At 33.1% G+C, this 25,291-nt stretch overlaps 1 protein-coding gene across 2 annotated transcripts in view; it reads left to right on the top strand.

Moving 5' to 3' along the window:
- USO1 (USO1 vesicle transport factor) overlaps positions 1-25,291 on the top strand; it is a 71,883-nt gene that overhangs the window by 7,797 nt on the left and 38,795 nt on the right. For both annotated transcript variants that reach the window (XM_019720566.2, XM_019720581.2), the window contains exons 2-7: positions 5,690-5,776; positions 5,851-5,915; positions 11,465-11,541; positions 21,465-21,565; positions 21,939-22,041; positions 22,198-22,253. In XM_019720566.2, the coding sequence (XP_019576125.1) occupies positions 5,690-5,776; positions 5,851-5,915; positions 11,465-11,541; positions 21,465-21,565; positions 21,939-22,041; positions 22,198-22,253 (489 nt within the window). The remainder of the gene's footprint in view (positions 1-5,689; positions 5,777-5,850; positions 5,916-11,464; positions 11,542-21,464; positions 21,566-21,938; positions 22,042-22,197; positions 22,254-25,291) is intronic.

Below are 25,291 nucleotides of genomic sequence, written 5' to 3'. Positions count from 1 at the left end.
AGTCTTTCACATAGCAAAGCAGAAGTTGCAAAGTCCATGCACTCAGCCTTAGTTTCAAGCTTCTGCAATTTTTGGTTGTAGACATCTATCTTAATTATCAAATTTCTCAGTAGCAAATTAAAATCTGCTAAATTTGAATGGTTTCTCAGAAACATAAATGATGGAAGTGACAGCCAAAAGCCTGATAAGATAGAAGAATGATACAAAAAGAAATTGTAAGAATGTTGGTAATAAGAGTTTGTTAATATTTATTATTTATAGGTACCAGGTTCTGTGCAAAGACTTTTATATTCATTGCTGATTTAACGCCTAAGACATCCCTACGTACGATTTTGGAGAGGACTTAGGTTTAAATGCTAAGAAAGCTTATAATTATGTTCTTTATTTAAGAAGACAGAGAAGCTTGTAATTGGTTTTAGATTACTATCAGAAATTACTGAAATGACTTTGGTGTCTGGCAGAAAGTATCTGAAATAGTTCAGTAATGGTAATGGATAAATAAGTTGTTGTTATATTCACTTTTGACTATCATTGGTTTGTAGTATGGTTGACTTATTTGACTTTGTCTTAAGTCACTGGATAGAAACTTCCGATTAAAATCCCCAATTGGGAAGAAAATCCCCAATTGGGAAGAATTTTATCCAATAAAAACCAAGTTTAATAGATAAAAAGCATGTTTATAGTCTTAAAAATAGTCTTGATATGTACCCAAACTCGTGAATGAATGGATTTTATTTCTGTAAGTATAGATAGTACACTTTAAAATAGTGATTAAGGTACATTTTTGTAATTACCTGAAAAATCTAGTGATATGCTTATTAATCAGAGCCTGTTGAAGTCTTATAGATACTTTGAAATCATTTAGAAAATAAATCTACTTTTAGCTAACAGTTTAATCTTATATTTTCTTATTTTTTTCCACATTATTTTGGATCAATCATCATTCCCAGAAATAACAGGCATTTAAAATTACTATAAAAGGAAAAGCTCATATTTTAGAAAGTCTCCTTGGTTTATTGTTTTAATAGAACAAGTATATGTGTGTGTGTAACATAAAAAATATTGTTTAGGTTCTTAGATATATACACATTTAAAAAATCAAATGAGACTAATTTTTTTTATTCTGAATATGAAATGCTATTTTCTACATTAAAATATGTGTAAATTAAAGTAAGAAATCATTTTCTTGCCTGGAATTCCTTCTCCATATTGTCTGATGATACTCATCTGTTAATTTTTGACTCAGGAGTGGAATCCTTACTATTTCATTCTTAAACAATATCTGTTTTAGTCTGCTATAACAAAAATTCCATGGACTGGGTATCTTAAACAGCAATTTATTTCTCACAGTTCTGGAGGCTGGAAAGTCCAGGGTCAGGGCACAGGCAGATTCAGTGTTTGCTAAGGGCTTGCTTCCCGTTTCATACACAGCCATTCTGCGCTGTGTCCTCACATGGGAAAAGGGTAAGGGAACTGCCTAGGGCCTCTTTTATAAGGGCACTAATCCCGTTCATGAGGACTCTATCCTCAGACCTCATCACTGCCCAAAGGCCCCACCCCCTAGTACCATCATGTTGAGGGTTACGATTTCAACATGTGTTTTGGGGGGGACATAAACATTTAGTCTATAACAGTTTTGCTTTCGGATAGAATTGACTACTTTCGTGTGTGTGTGCCCCTGCTTTACTCAGCACATACTTATATGCTTTTAACTTATTATACTTTATTTACAGGACTGTTTGCCTGTGCTAGCTCCTTGTGGCCAAACACTGTATCTTTATTTTGGTTAGCACAAAAAGAAACATGTATTCAATGTGTGTTTATTGGCTGAGCAGGCAGCCAATTTAGGGTATTTTTATAATGGTAGTTTATTTTTATCAATTCAGAACTGATTTCATATTATATTTTGATCAGTAGAGTGGAAATAACATCTTTAGACAATCAGTTCAGTAACTCAAAGATATCCTAGAAATTCCAATAAAACATAAACCATTTCACTTTATTTCATTATTTCTCTTTTCTGCTTATAAAGGTAATGTCCATTTATTACCAAAATTCACACACCAGAAATAATGTAGAAAATGAACATTTCCAGCAACCCCCTGAAAGACAGTATAGTATGGTGCATAGTCTTAATTTTTTCTATATACGTTTACATGGTTTGTTATTAATACAGTTTTAAACCAAAGTGAGCTCATGTTAAGCATGCTATGTATAGTTTTCTTTTTTTCACATAATCTATCTTGGACATCTTTCCATGTTAGTATATATGGATATGCTTTATTCATTTCATCAACTTCATTAGTGTATGTGTACCGTATGTTAGTTCCCTATTCTCCGACTGATAGGTAACCTTTGAATTTTCCCTTCCCTTCCCTTCCCTTCCCTTCCCTTCCCTTCCCTTCCCTTCCCTTCCCTTCTCCCCAATAAACAGAAGAAATGTGTTGCTCCCAGTTCTGGAGGCTGGAAGCCTGAGATCAGGGTGCCAGTGCAGTCGGGTGAGGGTCCTCTTCCGTGTAGCAGACTTCTTATATCCTTGCATGGCGGAAGCTAGATTTTCTTTTTAGCCATTAAAAATATTGCTACAAAGAACATTCTAGCATATAACATTGTGTAGTTGTGGAAGTATTTTTAAAGGATAAATTCCTAGGAGTAGGAATGCCTAATTGAAAGGGTATGAACATTTTAAGTTGTAATAGTTTTTGAAAATTACCACTTTTTTAGGTTACTTTCCTTCTAGAGTATAAGCAAGTTCATTAATTTATTTTATTTCTGCTTTTATTTTTTTATTAGTTTCAGGTGTACAAAACAATGCAATAGTTAGACATTTGCGCACCTCACAAAGTGATAATCCCTCTACCCCCACTACTACTCTGACATATGTAGCTGTTACAATTCCATTGACTCGTTCCGTACGCTGTCCTCCACATCCTGTGACTATATATATAATTGTAGTTGACATTCATTGTTATTCAGCTTCAGCTTCGGGTGCACAGCCCAGCAGTCAGACATCCACACCGTCCATGAAGTGGTCTCCCTAATGCAAGTTCATTAATTTATATCTTTGTCTATCCTGATGGTTCCAGTTTAAAAATCATTGTTTTTGAAGTACATAGAAAAGAAAAGTACACATGTCATATGTAAAACTCAACCTGAACACATGCGTGTAACCAGTACCCAGAGGAAGGCACAGAGCATGAGCAGCCCTCTGAAGTCCCCTTTGTGCCACATTCAGTCCCTGCCCGCCTCCATGAGCAACCGCTATCCTGGCTTCTAACAGCAGGCGTTACTTTTGCCTGGTTTTCTTCATTTTATAAAAAGGGAATCATATAATGTGATATTTTCATTTTAGTTTTTGTGAGTCTGGTAGATAAAAATAATCTCATTGCTCTTTTAACTTGTATTTATCTTCATAATGACTGAAATCACTATTTTTGTGTATATCTAAAAGCTTTTTTAAAAAAACTAACAAGGCTGAGATGTTAGCCTGTTAGCACACAAAATAAAAGACTGAAAATAAAACAAAGCGAGCCCCCAACAATAGGATTATGATCATCTGTGTCCAGTAGTCATTCCCATAACTAAGTTTCTCCACCAGCTTTCACATTTCCTCATTCAGCAAATACTAACGGAAGAACTTTACAGACATGGAAGTTCACATTTTGATACGAGTCTCTCTATACCCCAAGCAAAGATGGGCCTGAGGCTGGAATTCAAGTCCTGAATGGTACTGGGACTAAGAATTCCAACAGAGATTGGGAATCCCAGATCTAGAGCCAGTGCTTGAGGTCTGGGTTAGAAAACAAGCAGAGAATGCCTACAAAAGATTTCCCAGTCATGAGATCAGCTAGAACAAAAAGGTGCCCAAGACCCAAGTAGAGGAAATTACCATCATGCTTATTAGGAAAACTATTTTTTTGCCTAACAAATTTTTTAAGCTCGATAATGAGGTTCATGTTTTTAAGAGATAATTATGTAGTTTTCCTAATGGTTAAAAAAAAAAAAAATATATATATATATAATATACACACATACATATACATATGTATATACACAAACACATATGTATGTGCATGCATGTGCGTGTGTGTGTGTGTGTGTGTGTGCGTGTATAGAGAGAGAGAGAAGTATCAACCAGTTGTTTAATAAAGCAAAAGTTATATTTTCATTTTGGAAAGTCAGTATAATTATCATTAAAGTAAATAGTTTAAGGTAGTGATTTCTAAATGTGAGCAGTTAGAATGAATAAAATAAAAAAAGTAAAACTGGGCTTGGTTATCATACTGTATCTCTAGTATGAAGAAATGAAAATCAGCATAATACTTAGAAATCCTGCAGTGCAGAAACCTATTTAATTTTGTGTAACCTGGTTTTGTGATCATAAGAAACCTATTAATATCTTCTGGGACACTAGAAGTCTGCAGAACATAATTTGGAAAACACTATGTGTATTTAAGCACTATTAATTCAAATACATAGGATGCAAAAGTTTGAGTGATATGCCAAAAATCTTATTTACAGAGTCCTAGTAAGAATTGTCATTAAAGAATGAATAATAACTTAATAAAATAGTAACTGACTATCAGCATTAAAAAGGACATGAGAGTAGAGGTTTTAAAAACTTCTTTATCAGATGTTTTCCAAATATTTTCATTTAATCTGTGGCTTATCTTTTCATTCTCTTAACAGTAGGCTTTTGAAGTGCAGAAATGATGAAGTCCAATTTATTATGTTTTTCTTTTATGGATTGTGCTCTTAGTGTTTACCTGAGAAATATTTACCTAATTGAAGGTCACAAGGATTTTCCCCTATGCTTTCTTCTAGGAATTTTGCTTTAAGTTTTCAAATTCTTTTTTAATGTAAGTTTACATACACATACACTTTGGTACTTTTGCTTTAGTAGGCACATAATTTACATATATAGTTTTACAACTCACTCTTTTTCAGTATTTATTAAATCATAGTATTTTCATGTCAGTAAGTTAATTCTTTTGAGTAGCTGCATAGTATTCCACCAAAGATTATACCACAATTTTATAATTTTATTTAGTTTTTGTTCCCTTGCTGGAGACAGTTGTTTCCAATTTTTTCCTACTGTAATTAATGCTCAAGGTGTATTTTAAAATTCAGTTAAAAATTTAATTCTTGCAAATCTGTTAAAGGCTTTTATAAAACAAACATTTCATCTTTGTAGATTGTGAGGCACACTCAAAACTTTAAATTTTTGATATACATTTCTAATTTTTTTTGTTCAAATATAGGGTGAAGTTATGATTTAAACAATTATTATTTAAATTCTTTAAAAATAACTTCCCATTTTCTACCATAATCTTAGTGGATTATGCTCCCCTCTTTGTTCAAACAGTCGTGTTTGAAATAATAGGCATGTTTAGAAAGCTCTGGTTCTACTAATGTTTTATCCTAATTCCTCAATTTATGTGACTTATTTTATTTGAGTTATCTTCCACCACTTCTATTTCTCAAGTCTTTGTGAAAAATTTTTGATCTCTGTAATAAGATTATAATAGTACCTAAATAGTTAATTAGATTTGTGAAACACCTTTTCCATGACATCCCATTTGTTGATTTTTTTTCCCTCCAAAATTACATGGAATGAATTTAGGGGAAATTTTAATGTTTCTTTTTGTTCTTTGTATTCTGTTAATGCTATTTCATTTTTCCATGACAGATTCAAAAGCTTTGTGACAGAGTAGCTTCATCTACTTTACTGGATGATCGAAGAAATGCCGTGCGTGCTCTCAAATCATTATCTAAGGTCTGTAACACTTTATCAGTTATTAAGTTTATTAAGTTGGATATTAGTTACTTTAACATTTTTCTTTTGTGCAGAAATATCGCTTGGAAGTGGGTATTCAAGCTATGGAACATCTTATTCATGTTTTACAAACAGATCGGTAAGTCTGTTTAATGATTTTTCTCCCTAATTTTTTTTCAAATTTTAGTTAATTTGTTTTAGAGTCACTATTCAAGAAATGATTGACATAGTAAGGCTGTTGAGTTTTTACTTTAGTTGTCATTTCAACAAATGTTTAGTGGACGCTATGCTAAGTATAAAGGCAGACATAATCTCAGCTCTCAGGGATTGAGAATTTTCCACTACTATACAAATCAAATGAAGTAACTGCTGATTAAAGACTTACGATCTTGGATTTGAACTGGCAAATGAATATTTTGATATTCACTTAGTTATAATATAATGTACTAGTCTATAATATAATACATATTATATCAGTTATCCAGACTTGCTTGTTTTAGAGAAGTAAACTGTACTAATAGAGTGAAGTGTTCATTCTGAGCATGTCTTAATAGAAAGATCACTCAGTCTATTTTTAGCTCCTTGAATTTCTCTTTAAGAGATGGTTTTAAATCTGCAGCTTTGGTTTTAACTAACAATCGTGTATCAGTACCTTTCAAATCGTACTTCTAATCAAATATATCTTACAAGCGTTAGCTGCTCAGTGGTCATTCCTACTATATCAAGATCTCTCACAAGTACCTCAAATTCTAAATGTTCAAAAGTTAATTTATCTGTGGTTGTCCTGCTCCTAACTGCCTCCTCCCCAACCCCACCCCCGAATCCCCTTCAACCAACTGCTTTTTGACCCAAGTTCATCCCAGTTGATAGCACCTTTCCATTCAAGCAAGAAACTGGAGGATTTGTGCTGAACTCATTATGCCCATCCAGACTAAAAAAAAAAAAACAGCTGAAATCCATGAATTTCTCTCAATTGCCTTTGTCAGTCTTAGTTCTGGCCCTCAGAATCAATCACTTAAACCATTTTCCTAGCCTTTTGCTGCGTAACAAATTACCTTAAAACTTAGTGGCTCAAAATAATAAATATTTATTATCTCACAGTTTCTGTGGATCAGGAATTCAGAAGTGGCTTAGGAGGTGATTCTGGCTTAGGGCTTCTCATGAGGTTGCAGTCAGCATGTCAACCAGGAATACAGTTTACATCTGAAGGCGCGACTGGGACTGGAAGATCTGATTCCAAGATGGCTCACTCACACTGCTGTTGGCAGGAGGCCTCAGTACCTCACCATGTTGTTCTTTCTATAGGCTGCTTGAACATCCTCATGATACGGCAACTCGCTTCTCCCGGAGCAAGCAGTCCTAGAGAGAGAACAAAAAGAAAGCCACAGTGCCTTGTAGGACTTCGTCTCAGAACTCACATACCATCAGTCCCGCCACATGCTATTTGTTAGAAGCAAGTTAGTAAACACAGCCTGCACTTAAGAGGAGGAGAATTAGTTTCCGTCTTTTGAAGGGAGCTGTTATCAAAGAGCTTTTGGAAATAGTTTAAAACCACCACCACGTTCAAACTGTGTTCTTTGCCTCTGATCTCTTTGTCCTTCCCTTCAGTCTATACATTGCAAGAATTATCTGTCTGAAATGTAAATCTTCTCTCACTTACCTATGTAATGCATTTCACCAGCTCAGTGCAGTGTGAAGTCCAAGTTTATCAAACAAAATAAAACATACAAGCGTTTTAGAGATCCGGGTACTGCCTGTCTTTCTAACCTGACAGCCTCTTTTTCCGTTATATTTCAGCAATGCCCAGCTGCTTTTTCACACCAGTTAGAACCTTTCCTTTTCTCCTCAGACCATGTAACACGCATGGGCTATCTTTTGAAAGCCAGCTAATTCTAGTGCACTTGAGTAAATGCACTGGATGTTTCAGAACTGTGTGTTATTAACACTATAGTGGGCAACTATGGTAGGCAGGATAATGCCCCCTCAATGATGTTCACCTCATAATCACCACAACCTATGAACATTACCTTGGATGGAAAAACAGACTTTGCAGATGTGGTTAAGTTAAAGACTTCGAGATGGGGAGATTATGCTGGATTATCCAGGTGGGCTCAGTTTAATCCCAACGCTCCTTAAAAGTGGAACAGGAAGCAAAAGAGGAGGTCAGAATGAGGTGATATGAGAAGATCTCCCTGTTGTTAACTGGTCTTCTAGAGCTGGAAAAGGCAGGGTTCTCTGTCTTCTGTTTTTAGAGTGTTCTGTGAGTGGTTTGGTTCTTTTTTTTGTTTTTTGTTTTTTTAATTCAATGCAAAGATCTGTGTTCTGCAGCTGTTTCCTTCCACTTCTCATCTTCATTACTGTTGAATGCTTTTCCTGGCCTGGCCTGGCCAGCTAACATATCAGAATCCTTCCACTGGATCCCCTTCATCACTGGCGGCACCACAGAAAGCTATGTTCCCTTTCTTAGTGTGGCTTGAAGCTCTCCATCTGTCGCTGGGTCTGCTTCCCTTACAGCCACCTTGAGGAGGGCTGCCATTCTCCTAAGTCCCACACTCAGGACCTGAAAGTTGTCTGTCTCTCCCTGGTGGAACTAAACCATGACACCTCAGTAGTTGTTTTTTTTAATTGAGATATAATTTGTGTACCATAAAGTTCATCTTTTTGAAGTGTACACATCAGTGGATTTAGTATCTTCACAACGTCTTGCAACCATCATCTCTGTCTAATTCCAGAACATTTTCATCACTCAAAAAAAGAAATCCAGTATCCATCAGCTATCATGCTCTATTCCTTCTTCCCCTCAATGCTTCGCAAACACTAATCTACTTTCTGTCTCTATAGATTTGATTATCTTGGACATTTTATATAAATGGAATCATAGAATATGTGGCTTTTGTCTGGCTTCTTTCACTTAGCATAATATATCAAGGTTCATTCATGTTTCACATGTATATTAGTATTTCATCCTCTTTTATGGCTGAATAATATTCCATAGTATGGATATACCACATTTTGTTTATCCATTCATTAGTTGATGGATATTTGGGCTATTTCCATTTATTGGCTATTATAAATAATGCTGCTATGAACATTCATGTACTATTTTTGTGTGAACATGTGTTTTATACATAGGAATGCATTGTTGGGTCATGTGGAAACTCTGTGTTAAACTTTTTTGAGGAACTGCCAAACTCATTTTACATTCCCACCAACAGTGTATGAAGATGCAATTTCTCCTCGCCAACACTTGTTATTGTCCTTTTTTTAATGGCTATCCTAGTGGGTATAACTTGGTATCTCACTGTGGTTTTGATTTGAACTTCCCTAATTTCATGTGCTTATTGACCATTTATATACTTTTTTTTTTTTTTTTTGAGAAATGTCTGCTCAAATCCTTCACCCATTTTTAAATGGGTTACTTGTCTTTTTATTGTTGAATTGTATATATACTCTGGATACAAGTCCCTTGTCAGATTTTTGATTTGCAAACATTTTCTCCCATTCTTTGGGTTATCTTTTCACTTTCTTGATAGTGTTTTTAATTTTGACAAAGTCTAGTTTATCTGTTTGATCTTTTCTTGCTTATACTTTTGGTGTCATATCTAAGAAATCATTGCTTAATTCAAGGTTTTGAAAGTTTATGTCTCTGTTTCCTTCTAAGAGTTTTAATAGCTTTTGCTTCTTATGTTTAGATATTGTGTCCATGTTGAGTTAATTTTTATGTATGGTTTGAAGTAGGGGTCCCACTTCATTCTATTGCATGTAGATATCTAGTCCCAGCACCATTTGTTGAAGGACTATTCCTTCCACATTGAATGGTTTTTGCATCCTTGCCAAGAATCAGTGAAATAAAAGTTAGGCTTTATTTTTAGACTCTCTATTCTGTTTACCTATATATCTATCCTTATGCCAGTGTCACATAGTCTTAGTTATTATAATTTTGTAAGTTTTGAAATTGGGAAATATAAGTACTTCAACCTTTTTTTTCTTTTTCAAAATTGTTTTGGCTACTCTGGATCCTTTGCATTTCCATACAAATTTTATGACCAGCTTGTCAATTTCTGCAAAAATAACAGCTAGGATGTTTATGGGGATATGTGAATCTGTTTATCAAGTCTGGGTATATTAGCATCTTAACAATATTATATCTTCCTATCCATGAACACAGAATGTCTTTTCACTTATTTGAATTTTGGGCTTTTATATTGAGCATGTATCCTTCAACTTTGCTGTACTGTTCAAAAGTTTTTTAGTGAATTCTGTAGGATTTTCTATATACAAGAATGTCACCTGTGAATAGGTATAGTTTTATCTCTTTCTAATCTATATGCCTTTTGTTTCCTTTTCTTGCCTAATTGCTCTATCTAGAACCTCTAGTTCAATGTTAGGTAGAGGTGGCTAGAGGGAACATTGCTATCTTGTTCCTGATCTTAGGAGGATTTAGTCTTTCACCATTACATTTTCCTAGATTCCTTTTATCATTTAGAGGACTTTCTCTTCTATTCCTAGTTTCTCAGTAGTGGTTTTGTTTTGTTTTTAATTAAAGTTTATTGGGATGACTGGTTAGTAAAGTTACATATGTTTCAAGTGTACAGTTCTGTAATATATCATCTGTATATCACATTGTGTGTTCACCACCCAGAGTCAGGTCTCCCTCCATGACCATATATTTGATCCTCTCAATAGTGTTTTTAAAAGATGCCCCTCAAAATTTCTCAAAAACAAAATGATAAATAATAATTTCAAAACCCACTTCATTTGACATTTACATCCTCTCATTGTAATCCACTTTGTCTGTCATCTTTGCTTTTATCTATCACTCCTAATCACTTCTTCATATTCCCTGGGTCTTTGTGACCTGTATCTCATTCTTGCTTTTCATTCTAAATGCCATCATCATCTATCAGGCTTTCAAAATTTGTCTGTTTATGAATGACTACAAAACATACTTCCTGATATTATAAATAGTACATATCTGATACTATAAATAGTACATATTTACTGTAAGATATTTTTTTTATTTTTTTAGAAAATAAAGTATGGAGCAGGGAAACAAACTCTAGTAGTCCAACTATATGTAACAGTATTATGCTTATATAAACATATATCAAACATTTTATATATATGTTTATATATAGGTATACGTATGTGTATGTGTGTGTATCACAGAACATATATAAACATACACACACCCATAAAATTTCCTGGGTATTTTTGCTTTTTTTTTTTTATTTTTTTTACTAATTCTGCTGGTTTTAAAGTTATATTTATTTTACAAGTTTATTCATAAGATTAAAATATATATAAACACACGTGAATATATACTTATTTTTTGCTAGATGGGATCACTCTGTACATTAATTTTTATGTTCAGTATTTTCCTACAGGCATTAAATCAAGGGTGTTTTCATTACCATGTCATTAAACATTCTTTGAAATACATTTTTTATTGCTGCTGTATGGATGGATTTACCATATTTTTTATTGGAAATTTAGGTTGACTCTGATTTTTCACTATTATAAATAAATCTTTATATATTCTCCATAGTTGCACTCTGATATTTTCTTATGATAAATTTTTAGAAATGGAATTAATATTTTATACAGTCTTGCTAAGTAATTGTCTAAAAATGGTCATAATTCACACTCTAATTAGCAGTGTGTAAATGTAATAATTTCTTTTTGCAGTTCGGATTCTGAAATAATAGGTTATGCTTTGGACACACTTTATAATATAATATCTAATGATGAAGAAGAAGAAGTAGGTAAGTTTCTTTTATTGTAGTTTTTGTACATAAAAGTTACTGGATTGTACCAATTTCACTGGTTTTAAATACATTTTACAAATTTATTTATATGTATTCTTTTTTCTTTTTTCTAATCAATAAAGGAAGACATAAGCCTAGTTTTAGAAAAGTATCTTTAGGATGATTGCTTTGTGTATAATTTGGAGATGGAATTGGATTCTTCTTTTTTAAAAAAAACATTTACAGCTCTGTTTGGATTTGGTTTCAGTTAAGCATCATGAGTATTAGTAATCTCTGGATTAAATAAACATTTTTGGCTATTGACTGAAAAATTAAACTTATTTATATGTTATCTGGTAAGCAGTATGAAGTTAGAGGGTTTTTTCCTAATAAATACTTAACCTTTTAACATAGGACTCATGTTAATTTATAAAAAGCAACAATTTATTAAATTTAGAAATTATTTTTACATTAAGTCTGTTTGGTGTAAAATGATATGAATCAGTTTGAAATCCACACATTTCTTTTGTGTATCCTTTATCTTTTTTGTTCCAAATTACTTGTGTACTTAAAATAAGGTAGTCTGTCATTTTCTTAATTTATTTTATTGTTAGTAGTATGTGAAATACTTGACTGGAAGTCTGTATACATTTTGTTCTATATGCATTCAATACCATTTCACAGTCCTGTTGATGAGTTCATTTCTTATATCAGATTGGCTATTGCAGTAGCACATAGTGGGTTTTTCATTATTCTAGACCAGGGGTGTCCAAACTGCGGCCCGCGGGCCAACTGCAGCCCGCAATCCATTGTTAATTGGCCCGCAGCAAATTCCAAAAATATATTTAGTTTACTTAAATAAACCAGGTGAGGCAGTACGTACTTCACCTCGAGTGAGTGGCCCGGCTGTTTGTATATTTTACGGCATATGGCCCTTGTTAAAAAACGTTGAAAAAAGTTTGGACACCCCTGTTCTAGACTATCAGAAGGGTGGACATATTAAGTCTAATTTAGACTGAAATTATAGGATCTTTCAAAATTCTGAGTAGACAGGTCATAAAGAAATGTAGATGATACTGAATTTGCAATGTTTTTTTTCAAATAAAAGTAGAACAGAAACATGTAGATATTAACTTCACAGAATATCAGTAACACTCAAAACTGGGTTGTATTGAGTAGTCACAATTTCTTACATTTAAATATCCTTTTTCTTAAATTTTTATTTCTGTGACATCTAGCTTATAACTTAACTTTATTCATTTCTCAGAGCTGAAAAAATCTTTAGTAAATATAATTTGGTGCCCATGGGCAAAGAAGCTGTCAGTCACATGACAATACTTCAATAAACACAAGAACACACTGTAAAGAAAAAGATACTTATTTTGTCTAGTTATTTCTCAGATGAGAAAATTGGGTGCAACACACTTGTTATAATAGATTAAAAGACTTTTTTGCCATTTCAGATTAGAAATTTATCTGTTTTCCTAGTTTATTGCAGATGATATTTCTTTTTAAAAAAATTGGTATAGCGGCAATAATTTTTAGGTAGGTGGTTTTCATTTGTTATAAATTTATAATATAATCATGGTCAGAGTCCAATTTTTTGTTTCTCTTTATGTATTTGACTCTTTATTTATTTAAATTTATTTTATTTTATTTTATTTTATTGGGGAATATTGGGGAACAGTGTGTTTCTCCAGGGCCCATCAGCTCCAAGTCGTTGTCCTTTGATCTAGTTGTGGAGGGCGCAGCTCAGCCCCAAGTCCAGTCGCTGTTTTCAATCTTAGTTGCAGCCCACCATCCCATGCGGGAATTAAACTGGTAACCTTGTAGTTCAGAACTGGCACTCTAACCAACTGAGCCATCCGGCTGCCCCTGGTTTCTTTATTTTTAATTCAGCATCCAAAAATAATCCTTCGGATAAACAGGATAGATGATTCTTAGGAGAACAGTACTAGAATCACTTTTTCAGGGGAAGATTAAGATAGGAACTTAAACTTTCATCAAAAGATCATTCTTAGCTGACATAATGCACTTCATTGTAGAGTTTTTTGCGTTGGGGATATTTTATAGCCCTTTAACTTATTGGTAAATCTGCCTCGTAATCCTGAATATATAGCATATGGTATATCGCTTTTGGGATATCTCAGGTATTTGAGTAAAATGAATATGAGTCCCTTCTTCCAAGAGATGGTATTGCTTATTTGACATTTTAAGGTCTTATTTGTTTTATTGTGAATTCTGACACATAAAGCTGTTTTCTTTATCACCCACTTTTTATTTATGTTATTTATTTATCTATCTATCTATCTATCTACCTGTCTATCTACCTTTTCAGATGATGTTGAAGGTAAAAGATTGCATTTACATATGCATGATGCTTTTAGGCATAATTTCTGATAACATAAAAAGGACACTGTCAAGTTAGGTTTTTTCTGGCTAGTAAAAAAATCTTGAGACTTATTTCACAATATAAGAATTCCTTATTTTAAGAGGAATATCTGATAATTTTATATTGCTATTTTTTCTGTCTATGACTAAATCTATTTATTGTCCAGAATACAGAAAATATTCTAGTGCATCTTTTACCAGAATTGAAGCTACTTCTCTGGTAATTTTGAATTAGTTTTAGTTATTGTGTACTTCCTGGAGAAATATGAGGCAGTTTATTTAAAAATAAAAATAATATTTGAATATTTATGCATACATACTTGTATGCATACATATGAATTTTACCTATATTCGATAAGAACTGGAAAGTATTCCAGTTCAGAGAATACTTATGTGTTGATATTGTCCCTTTAAAATAATGCATGCAGTAATATCTGGTTACTGACATTTTTTATATTCTTAGAACTCACCAATATTGTCTTTTTTTCTGGTGGTCTGTTTCAAGTTCCATTAACATTGCTATTTCTTTAACTCATAATTAAAGTACTCAAGTTTTACTTGATTTGTTTTACCATTTTTTCCGAGATCCTTATCTTTTTAAAATAAAGAAGGGAATATCCTTATCTAAAGGAGGTTTAAAATGGTACATAACAAAGTTGCCTATACCTAACAAAAAACTAACAAAGACATTAACTTATTAAGTTGTATATAGCATTATCTTTTGTGACATTTGAACCCCTTGTTTGAAAGCAGAACATAACACAATATTATGCCTTGACTTTGACAATAAGCTGTTTCCTTGTAGGGTAGTACAGATTAGTAGTTGTTTCTATTATTGTTTCATCTTACTTGTGTGGAGCATTAAACTTTGCAGTGCTTTTGTGCCCATTATCTTATTTGATCCTCATAGCACCCTGTGAGGTAGGTGATATCTTTCTGTTTTCTAAAAATGAAAGCCTAGAGACCACTTAACTTACATAATATCATCTAGTAAGTAGTATAACAGTATTTTTTTGACACATTCTTTTTTGTTTTTGTTTTGTTATTCCATAGGTTTCTGATTTAATAAATTGTGGCCATTTTACTAACTAGATTCTTTATTAAATCTTATAATTTATATAACTAGTTTATAGAGGATGCAGACAAATGTTAAAAAAAATGTATAGCTGTACTTTTTTAACTAATTGACCACAGTGTAAAAAATTTCTTGATATTCCCTCACTCTGAGTTAGGTCAACTTTTTATTTTTTTTAACTTTTATTTATTTTAAATGTGTTTTTCCAGGACCCATCAGCTCCAAGTCAAGTAGTTGTTTCAATCTAGTTGTGGAGGGCGCAGCTCACAGGGGCCCATGTGGGGCTCCAACTGGCAACCTTGTTGTTACGAGCACCTTGCTCTAACCAACTGAGCTAACTGGCGGCCCCAGAGTTAGGTCTACTTTTATTGCAATATCTCTTTCTACAAATTAGTTTTGTCCTCCATAATATGGGTTATGATTTTTGATAGGAAGTGAAGTTAAAAAGAGAAGTTTTTTGGATATTGATTATACCTATGGAAAAAATACAACTGTAAATCCACTTGAAAAATAAATGTATACATATTTAATTAAAAGCCAATCATATAAATAGGACTGAAATGTTGCCAGAGGTATATAAGGACTTTTTAAAAAGCAGTCTTTAATTTTATATACCTGTTTTAGGTGTATTTTCACTATGGTAGCAAAGCGCCAGTTAGTTCTTATTTTTTCATTTATCTTACAATAAAGGGTCATTTACTTTTACAGATTATATTAAGTATAGCATGTGCTATATAAAACATAGAATGTAAAAAATATACTTAGCTCTAGGAGTTTTAAAATAAGTATATTGATGAAAGAGGATGGTTTACTTGGCTCATACCTTTGCTTACTTGTAAAGTAGGTATAATTTTTCATTGGGTCTACTTTTGGTTTACAACTTTTAGATATAATTAATGTAACCGTTTTATTAATAGCTTAATAGATATAATTTTTCGTTGGGTCTAGTTTTGGTTTACAAGTTTTATATAATCAATGTAACCATTTCTAGTAGTTTTATTAATAGCTTAATTTACTGCTACACCAAAATAGCTTTGTACATTACTTTAATTGCTTAGCTAATTTTTGCGGGACTCTACGTAAAATTCAAAAGTGCCGTCTTATGATTACAACTTAAAGGAAATAGAGTTTATCTCACTAACAGCTTTTTAAAATTGGCAATATTAAGCCAGAAAGAACCATAGATCCTTGGAACAGAATCACATCTCACTAGTTCATTTCAAAACATAGATCTTAACTATATACTCTTTTTTCTTTTTTAAATTCTTTTTTAATTAAAGCTTATTGGGGTGACAATTATTAGTAAAGTTACATAGATTTCAGGTGTATAATTCTGTAATACATCATCTCTATGTCACATTGTGTGTTCACCACCCAGAGTCAGTTCTTCCATCACCATATATTTGATTCCCTTTATCCTCATCAACTACCCCCCGCCCCCCTTACCCTCTGGTAATCACTGAACTATTGTCTGTGTCTATGAGTTTTTGTTTCTCATTTGTTTGTCTTGTTCTTTTGTTGTTTTTGGTTTATGTACCACATACCAGTGAAATCATGGTTCTCTACTTTTTCTGTCTGACTTATTTCACTCAGCATAATAATCTCAAGATCCATCCATGTTGTCACAAGTGGTACTATTTCATCTTTTCTTATGGCAGAATAGTATTCCATTGTGTATATATACCACATCTTCTTTATCTAGTCATCGGGATATCAAAGGACACTTTGGTTGTTTCCATGTCTTGGCCACTATAAATAAGGCTGCAATGAACATTGGAGCACATATATCTTTACGGATAAATGTTTTCAGATTTTCTGGGTAGGTACTCAGGAGAGGGATTGTTATGTCATGTGGTAATTCTATTCTTAATTTTTTGAGGAACCTCCATACTGCTTTCCATGGTGGCTGCACCAATCTACATTCCCACCAAGAGTGTATGAGAGTTCCTTTTTCTCCACATAGGTACTAAACTTATGGACCTTGGGTTCAAAGAGCATTTTATGAATTTGACCCCAAAGTCAAGGAAAGTAAAAGCTAAAATAAATGAATGGGACTATATCAAACTAAAAAGCTTCTGCACAGCAAAAGAAACCATCAACAAATAAAGAGGCAACCAATCGAAGGGGAGAAGATTTTTGCAAACAACACTTCTGGTATGGGGCTAATATCCAAAATATATAAGGAACTCATACAACTAAACAACAACAAAAGAACAAACAATCCAGTTAAAAAATGGGCAGAGGACCTGAATAGACATTTCTCCAAAGAAGACATACAAATGGCCAGTAGACATGAAAAAATGTTCAACATCACTAATCATCAGAGAAATGTGAATAAAAACCACAATGAGATACCACCTCACACCAGTTAGAATGGCTATCATCAACAAGACAAATAATAACCAGTGTTAACTATATACTCTTAAGCTTCAGTATTTCATACAGTATTGCTACAGAATAAATGAAATGTATTAACTCCTTGCTAAATCATTAGTTTGTGCTCAATGCAAACATTGAATTAAACTTTTGTTTGTGTTAAGTCTGCATTCCTTAACGTGTAGGACAAGTCCCAGAGTACTCTGTATTAAAAGAGGTCCATAGTTAAATAAATAAAACATACTATATTCCCCTCTGAAGCATCACAGAATTTACATTACTGTAGTAAGTGCTGAGAATCCTGCAGTAACGAATCCTTTCAGTCTTTGTTTAATCCAAATACATTTGTGCACAGGAGCTTGCTTTTCTCAGATACCTATTAACATGCCACACTATTCTTCATTTTGGGAAATACCAAACAAGACTTAAACCCCCAACTTAGTTATTTGCATTTATCCACATAAATAGTTCAGCGTTTTAAAATGTTTCATAGGAAGAATCCATCAAGTCTATATATATGCTTTTCCTCCCCCTTTTTAGATTACCTTACAAGTTTTAATATTCTCAAATGTCAATGATTTTTATTTTGAGCTTTTCTCTAGAGGTCACAATCTTTCAGCCCAAGGGCATTGCCCATCTTAAAAGCAAAATTATTTGACCCAATAATTTAAATAAGTTGCGAGTATTACAAATTGGGAGTTTTCACATCAATTTTTGAATTTTAGACTTCTCTTTTTAAAATATCTGAAGGCTGATGACACCTGTGCCTGCATTCCCACATGGCACTAATCAGCTGAAGCTGAGTAATTGCTGCATCCCTTAGGGCACATACTTTCCATGCTGCCTGTTGTCTTAACACCCAGTTTGCTTCACTCGTACATTACTGTGTTGCCCCTAAAGTTGAATTAATATTCTTTACTATATTCACAACCTCAAATAAAAACCATTATATGATAAAGTATATTTCAGAAGCATTATTTTATTAATTATATACCCAAGTGTTATCTCATGCAACAAATATGAATATATGCAAACAAAAAATAGCCCTACAAAACGTCTACAATTAGGCCATCACATTGCTGTGATCTTAACTTCTAGAGGAAGACAATTCTAAGGGGGAGACAGTAAGTTACATGCGTAGATTTTTCATGTATTTGGAACTATTCACTTGATATGTTTTCCCCATAGGCTACTTTTTGTAGTTTTCTTTATCTGCTTTTTTATCTATAGAATTTCGTTAGAATTTGGCTAGATATTTGTTCCTGATACCATCTCCTGCATAGCTGTGGTTTCATAGGGTTCTGGGGTGTCTTAAAACAAGATAGGCTCATTGGCCCACCAAATCTTATATAATATTTTGTTGGATACATGTCATTTACCATACTGTGGGAATTAGGGCTCCTGTTCATAGCTGATTCCAAAGAGGGAGATTCACAAAAGATTTTATCAGCGCCCAAATTCCCATATCTTTTCCAATTTCTTTGTAATCTCCCTTTCCATCATCATGGAAACTTTTCAGTAAAATGGGGAGGGTGTGTAGTTCTTGGTACTTACTGGCCTGACTTTTTTTTCAGCTCCACTGGTAAATTCACCTTTGACTTTGAAAATCACAATTTACTGGGAAAACTTTTGCTTTCAGAGGTGTGTAAATAATTAGGGCACAGAATTTCATCAGCTCCCAAAGGAACAACTGGAAATCCTTCAAGTAGATCCATGATAGAGAATGTCCCTTGAGTCCACTCTAGTTATGTTTGAGTAGCAGGCTTCCTTATGGTTAATATTAGGCCTGGGGAGCATCAAAACTCTGCCACCTTAATGTTGCACCCTTGATGTGTCAATGGTGATGCAATAACATTATGATTGCTTTCAACTGTAGTTTCTTTTCATCCCTTTACCCCCTCCTTGGTTTTTCCTGAAGTGAAAATGCTTCCCTAAACAATTCTTCTGAAGCCACCATTAATCTAAGAAATCAAATGTAAAGGGTAAAAATGAGTAGTTCAGTAATGTTAAAAAAATATGCAGCACATTTATTTTTATTTAGCATCCAAACAATCATAAACTCAAATAACTACTTTTCTTGGTAGATTGCATGCAACTTTTATGAGAAAGAGATAAATATAAGGTAAAATATCAATATCAGACATGTTTACAGGCATGTTTCTGAGAATATCATAGAAATACTTCGTTATATCTTTTGCATCATGGTGATAATACTTGTTAATGGTAACCTTACGTGAATCTGAATTTTTTTCTGAATCATCAAAAGAAGATTGCTATGTTCTGGTTAATTTTAAAACTTGATTTTATATATATATATATATATATACACACACACATACACACACACACGTGTGTGTGTGTGTGTGTGTGTGTGTGTGTTTGTGTGTGTGTGTGTGTATACACATATCTTAAATATTAGGACTCTGTTTCTCACCTGAGGGAAATTTGGCCCCTTCTACCACATTTGGCAACATCTGGAGACATTTTTGGATTTTTGGTTGTCACAGCTGAGAAGTAAGGGAATTCAGTTGGCGTCTTGTGGGTAAAGGCCAGGGATGCTTCTAAACATCCTACGGGGCATATGGAGCCTCACGTAATAACATCGATGTCAGTGCCAGGGTTGAGAAATTCTGTCTTAGGAATGATGATGATAATGTTGATGATATTACTATTTATTGAACAGATATTATTTACCAAGCCACTGTGCTGGATGTTTTACTTATTTTGAATCCTCAAAGAAAACTCTGTATGAAAGACATTGTCCCCATTTTACAAATAAGGAAACTGAAGCTTGATAGAGTTAGGCTATCTGCCCAAAGTAATGTGGCTACTAAGTGGTTGAATACAGGTTACAGTTTTAATTGGTCTGACTCAAAAATTTTTGTTAGCTTCTTCCATTATATATACTGTATTGCCTCTCAGGAAAGTATTTGACTACTTACTCCACACCCTAGCCATTCTGTACATAAACAGAAATTGCCTCTACTGTGTTAGTGATGCTACTTCATTTCTTGATCATATTAAGTTCAGAGACGACACTTGACCCATCAGTTTGACAGTTAATCACCCCTTTCTCCTTGAAACAGTTCGTTCACGTATTTCTCAGTCTCCACAATCCCCTGACTTTCTTCCGGTCTCACTGGGCTACTCTTTGTCTCCTTTGCTATTTTCTTTATCTCCCCAAATTTTAACATTGGACTGTTCCAGGGCACAGATTTCTTTCCTTCTCCATCCTTTCTCTTGGTGATCTCATCTAGTCTGCTGACTTCAAATACTTATATGCTTGCCACTCTCAAATTTACAATCCAGACCTTTATACTGAAATTCATAATTGTATATTCAAATAATTTACATGATATCTCCACTTAGATTTCTTCCCCCACACACAGCTTTATTGAAGTATAATTGAAATATAACTGCATATATATATATAAATGTACAGTTTTATGAGTTTTGACCTATGTATAAACCCCTGGAACCGTTATCATTACCACCAAAATAGTGAATATATTTAAAAGTTTCCTTGTGCTTATGTATTTGTAATCCATCCCTCCTTCTAATCCCCATTCAATCACAGATCTGCTTTTGTCACTGTAGACTATTTTGCATTTTTCTAGAATTTTATATAAATGAGATTATACAGTATACACTGCCTTTGGTTTTTTGGTCTGGCTTTTCTCAGCATAATTATTTTGATTTTCATTCATGTTGTATACAGTAGTTCATTCCTTTTTATTGTTGAGTAGTATTCTTTTGTATGAATATACAGCAATTTGTTAACCCATTCCCTTACTGATGGGCATTTTGGTTTCTGGTTTTAGCTGTTACAAATAAAACTTCTGACTGAAGGAGACTACAGATGTTGAGCACACTAATACAGCATACAGATGCCATATTATAAATTTGTACACCTGAAATGTTATTAAACAGTGTTACCCCCAACAAATTTAATAATAGTAACAATGAGCAAAAATTTTAAATGACATTGAAAGTTATTTTAAGCATAATTGTGCTATCACCGTTCCAAGAAAAATATCATTTCTGCTTAGCTCCCTCAACAAAGCATCATATTGAAGTACTTTATCTTTGAATATTACAGAAGAAAATTCCACAAGACAGAGTGAGGATTTGGGAAGCCAGTTTACAGAAATTTTCATTAAGCAGCAAGAAAATGTCACTCTTCTGTTATCTTTATTGGAGGTAAAGAACCTTGCTATTTTTGTTGTTCTTTGTAAGCTTCTTGTGTTACCCTTTTGGGTGAAGCATCACATACATACCTTTTTAAGGTCGTGAAGTTCGTTGTATCATTACAAGAGATTCACATGCGTGTTTTAAGAACTATATAATGCTATCTGCTTATTTCCATTTTTACAAAATACTGTTTAGTCAGTAACAGTTTAATCAGTTTGGTCAATTTATGTTAACTTTATTTTCTTTGTATTGCTTTTTATTTGTTAAAGTTTGCTAAATTTTTGCTTGTAGTTTTTGGTACCACTATTAAGTTTAAAAGAAAAATGTTTTCCTTGAAAATGTAAATTACAGATGTTAAATATGTTAAATTCTTATATTGCAGGAGTTTGATTTCCATGTCCGCTGGCCTGGTGTGAAGCTTCTTACTTCTCTTTTAAAACAGCTAGGGCCTCAGGTGCAGCAAATTATTTTAGTCAGTCCCATGGGTAAGTGACTCATCTTCCTTGTATCATTTTGATTTAAGAGTGAGGATCATTCCTCAAGACGGCGACTGAAATGATGTGTTAGTGAATTGTTTATAATTTGAATTACTATTTATATTTTTGATCTGTACATATTTTTCACTTGGTTCCATGTTCTAGGTGTTTCAAGGTTGATGGACTTATTAGCGGATTCCAGGGAAGTTATACGTAATGATGTAAGTTAAATTTGAAAAAGAAACCTAAAAATAAGCAGCTTTTTTTCTCTTTGTGAATGAAATATTTGTTGACCCTTATCAGAGTCATAAGAAGTTACATTTGGAAAGTTGAGGTGATGCCAATCTTTTAGACCTTTTTAAGTTATATACAAAGCCACGTTTTCCTTCCTTTGTTTCCTTCCTACCCAATATTTTGACGTAGACAAATAATTTTGCTATTCAAATTTATGCCTTCCACAATGTTAGGGTTTCTTCCATTCTCTTCTGAAACTCTACCTCCAGAAAGAGTAGAGGAAACATTCCCAGACATTGAACTGTGTAAACTTAACAAAGCGTCACATTTGGAATCCTCACCCTCATTTGATTGAATATGTATTTCAAAGGATTTTCCTTGTAATCTCTGTTTAACTATAGAGCATGATTTGCTCTGGAGTTGTTTTCTATTCTGGTTTATTTTAACATTTCCATATAAGTTGAATATTTTGTGTTGATACATTATTGTTACGTTGCTTCAATATTTTTCTCTGTTATCTACAACTTGATCAAAACTGTAATACTTTAGACAGCAATTGGAAAAATCTTTTTAAAATTAAATTCTAGAGCTAGGAGATCACATCAAGTGAATTCAGTCTCAATATTTACACTAAGAAGTCCAAGAGTCGTGGAAACCAAGTGACTTGATTTTTTGTTAGCGGTATCTTTTTCATTTTGTATCTGTGGTACCTGTCCCTGTGCTTTCTCATCCTAAGTGCTAAAATTATCATTTGGATTGCTCTTAGCCTCACAACTGGTTAGTGGCAAAGCAGAGAAAAACCCTGAAATGCTCTTGACTGCTAGTCCATATAGACAGTTTTTTAGCTATGTATTAAAATTTTGTGGTATGTATGTCAGTGCAGTAGTGTAAGTGGTAAAATGACATAGTAATGTAACTCATGAGAAGAGCATTTTTATTTAATTTTTTTTAAGAATTGTCTTATTTAAATGAGTACCCATCTACTAGGAATTTTGAGTATCTTTCCTTAACTAAACTATTACTACATATCTTAAACCTAAACTTGTTTTTCTACTCTTCTTTTGGCCTTTAGTTTAAATAAGATGATACCATATAAAGTATTTAATAAAGAAATTCTTCCTGGATTGCTGCTAGTATCACTAGCATTTATTTTCATTTTCATATATAATATTTATTGTTTTGTGTAACTGCATTATCTAGGTTCTTAAATACACCATTTCCTTTAACTCACTACTCTGTTTTTTTCTGCTTCTAGCCTTGTTTCTTAATTTTTATTCAAGACAGATAAAATGATTCTCTGTCATTTTTTCATTAAATTTACAATTATGATTAAGTTATATTTTTGTAGCATCTAGATTCTTGGTTTTTACATGTTTTATAACCATCTTTTTTTTTAAATTAAAGTTTATTGGGGTGATAATGGTTAGTAAAGTTACATAGATTTCAGGTGTACAATTCTGTAATACATCATCTATATATCACATTGTGTGCTCACCACCCAGAGTCAGTTCTTCCATCACCATATATTTGATCCCTTTTATCCTCATCTACCACCCCCCTATCCTCTTAACCTCCGATAACCACTAAACTATTATCCGTGTCTGTGAGTTTTTGTTTATTTGTCTGTCTTGTTCCTTTGTTGTTTTCAGTTTTATATTTCACATATCAATGAAATCATGGTTCTCGACTTTCTTCAATTTCAGTAAACCTGTTTATTTGAATATTTTTGTCAATAACTTACTGTCATAACATTATGTAATGTTATATAAGTAACACAGTTATATACCATATAATATACCACAGTTGACACCAGCAATCAGAGGCAACTAACTGGAACTTCTGGCAGTTATTAGACACTCTGTGACTACCTGGAACAATGTATTTTTTTTTCCTTTTTTGTGTCTTTTGCTTTCTTTAGTCTTCTTTAAAAATTCTTCTCTTTGTTTTTAATCAGCTTTCTAATTGCACTCAACAATAGTTGTCAACATTGACTAGCCTCCTGTGAGCACACTGGTAAAAATTTTTAGCTCCAGTTTGTTTTATATTTGAAACATTGATTTAGATCTGGATTTAGAGAATTAGTTGGTCATTTATCACAGGTGCACTGACACTATCATATTTATGTTATTTAGAAAGGTTGAGAAAACTAGGAAATAACTACCAGCTCAATTCTAAGTGATAGACTGTAATTCCATTCTTTAATTCTGTTATTTTTTATTATGAAAAGTGTAAACACACAACAAAAGTAAAAAGAACACCAACAAACCCGTCTCCTAAACCAGTTTCAAGATTTTGTTATACTTTCATCATCTATGCCTCCCCTCACCGCTCTCCTGTATTTTTTTATTAGTTTCAGGTGTACGAAACAATGTACTAGTTAGACATTTATACCCCTCAAAAAGAGATAATCCCCCTCCCCCAATCTACTACATCTCTGACATCGTATATGGCTGTTATTTTTGACTAGAGTATGTAAAAGCAATCACTCAATATGATTTCACCATTGCATACTTCAGTATACATGTCTAAAATGGACATGCATTTTCTTATATAACTACAATGCCATTATCACATATAACAAGTTAACAGTGATGTTTTAGCCCTCAGTTTAAATAAGGTCACCATTCCATATTCAGATTTCCCAATTGTCCTAGCAATGTCTTTTATAGTTGGTTTCTTCAAATCAAGATCCAGACAAGATTCTCTCATTATATTTGGTTGTTATGTCTTAACTTATTTAAAGGGTTTGATTAGGTTCCAGTTCATTTTTTCACTAGGATGTTTCCCAGGTGATCAGTGCACTTAATTTTGCAACATATCAAGAAACATGTAATTTCTGGCTGTCTCACTTTTAATTATCAGTGGGTTTGATTCATGTGGTGACAGCCAGATCCCTCTATTGTAAAGCTGTCTGTCAACTTTGCATCAAATTCATCCATTACATCTGTTCATCCATTAACGATTATTGTCTGAATTGGTTATTTTATTAAGAGTTGCAAAATGATTTCTATAATTTTTTTCAATA

The sequence above is a fragment of the Rhinolophus sinicus genome, linkage group LG02, assembly GCF_036562045.2.
Source record: "Rhinolophus sinicus isolate RSC01 linkage group LG02, ASM3656204v1, whole genome shotgun sequence".
Taxonomy (NCBI): domain Eukaryota; kingdom Metazoa; phylum Chordata; class Mammalia; order Chiroptera; family Rhinolophidae; genus Rhinolophus; species Rhinolophus sinicus.
This window is presented reverse-complemented; position numbering and strand designations above follow the sequence as displayed.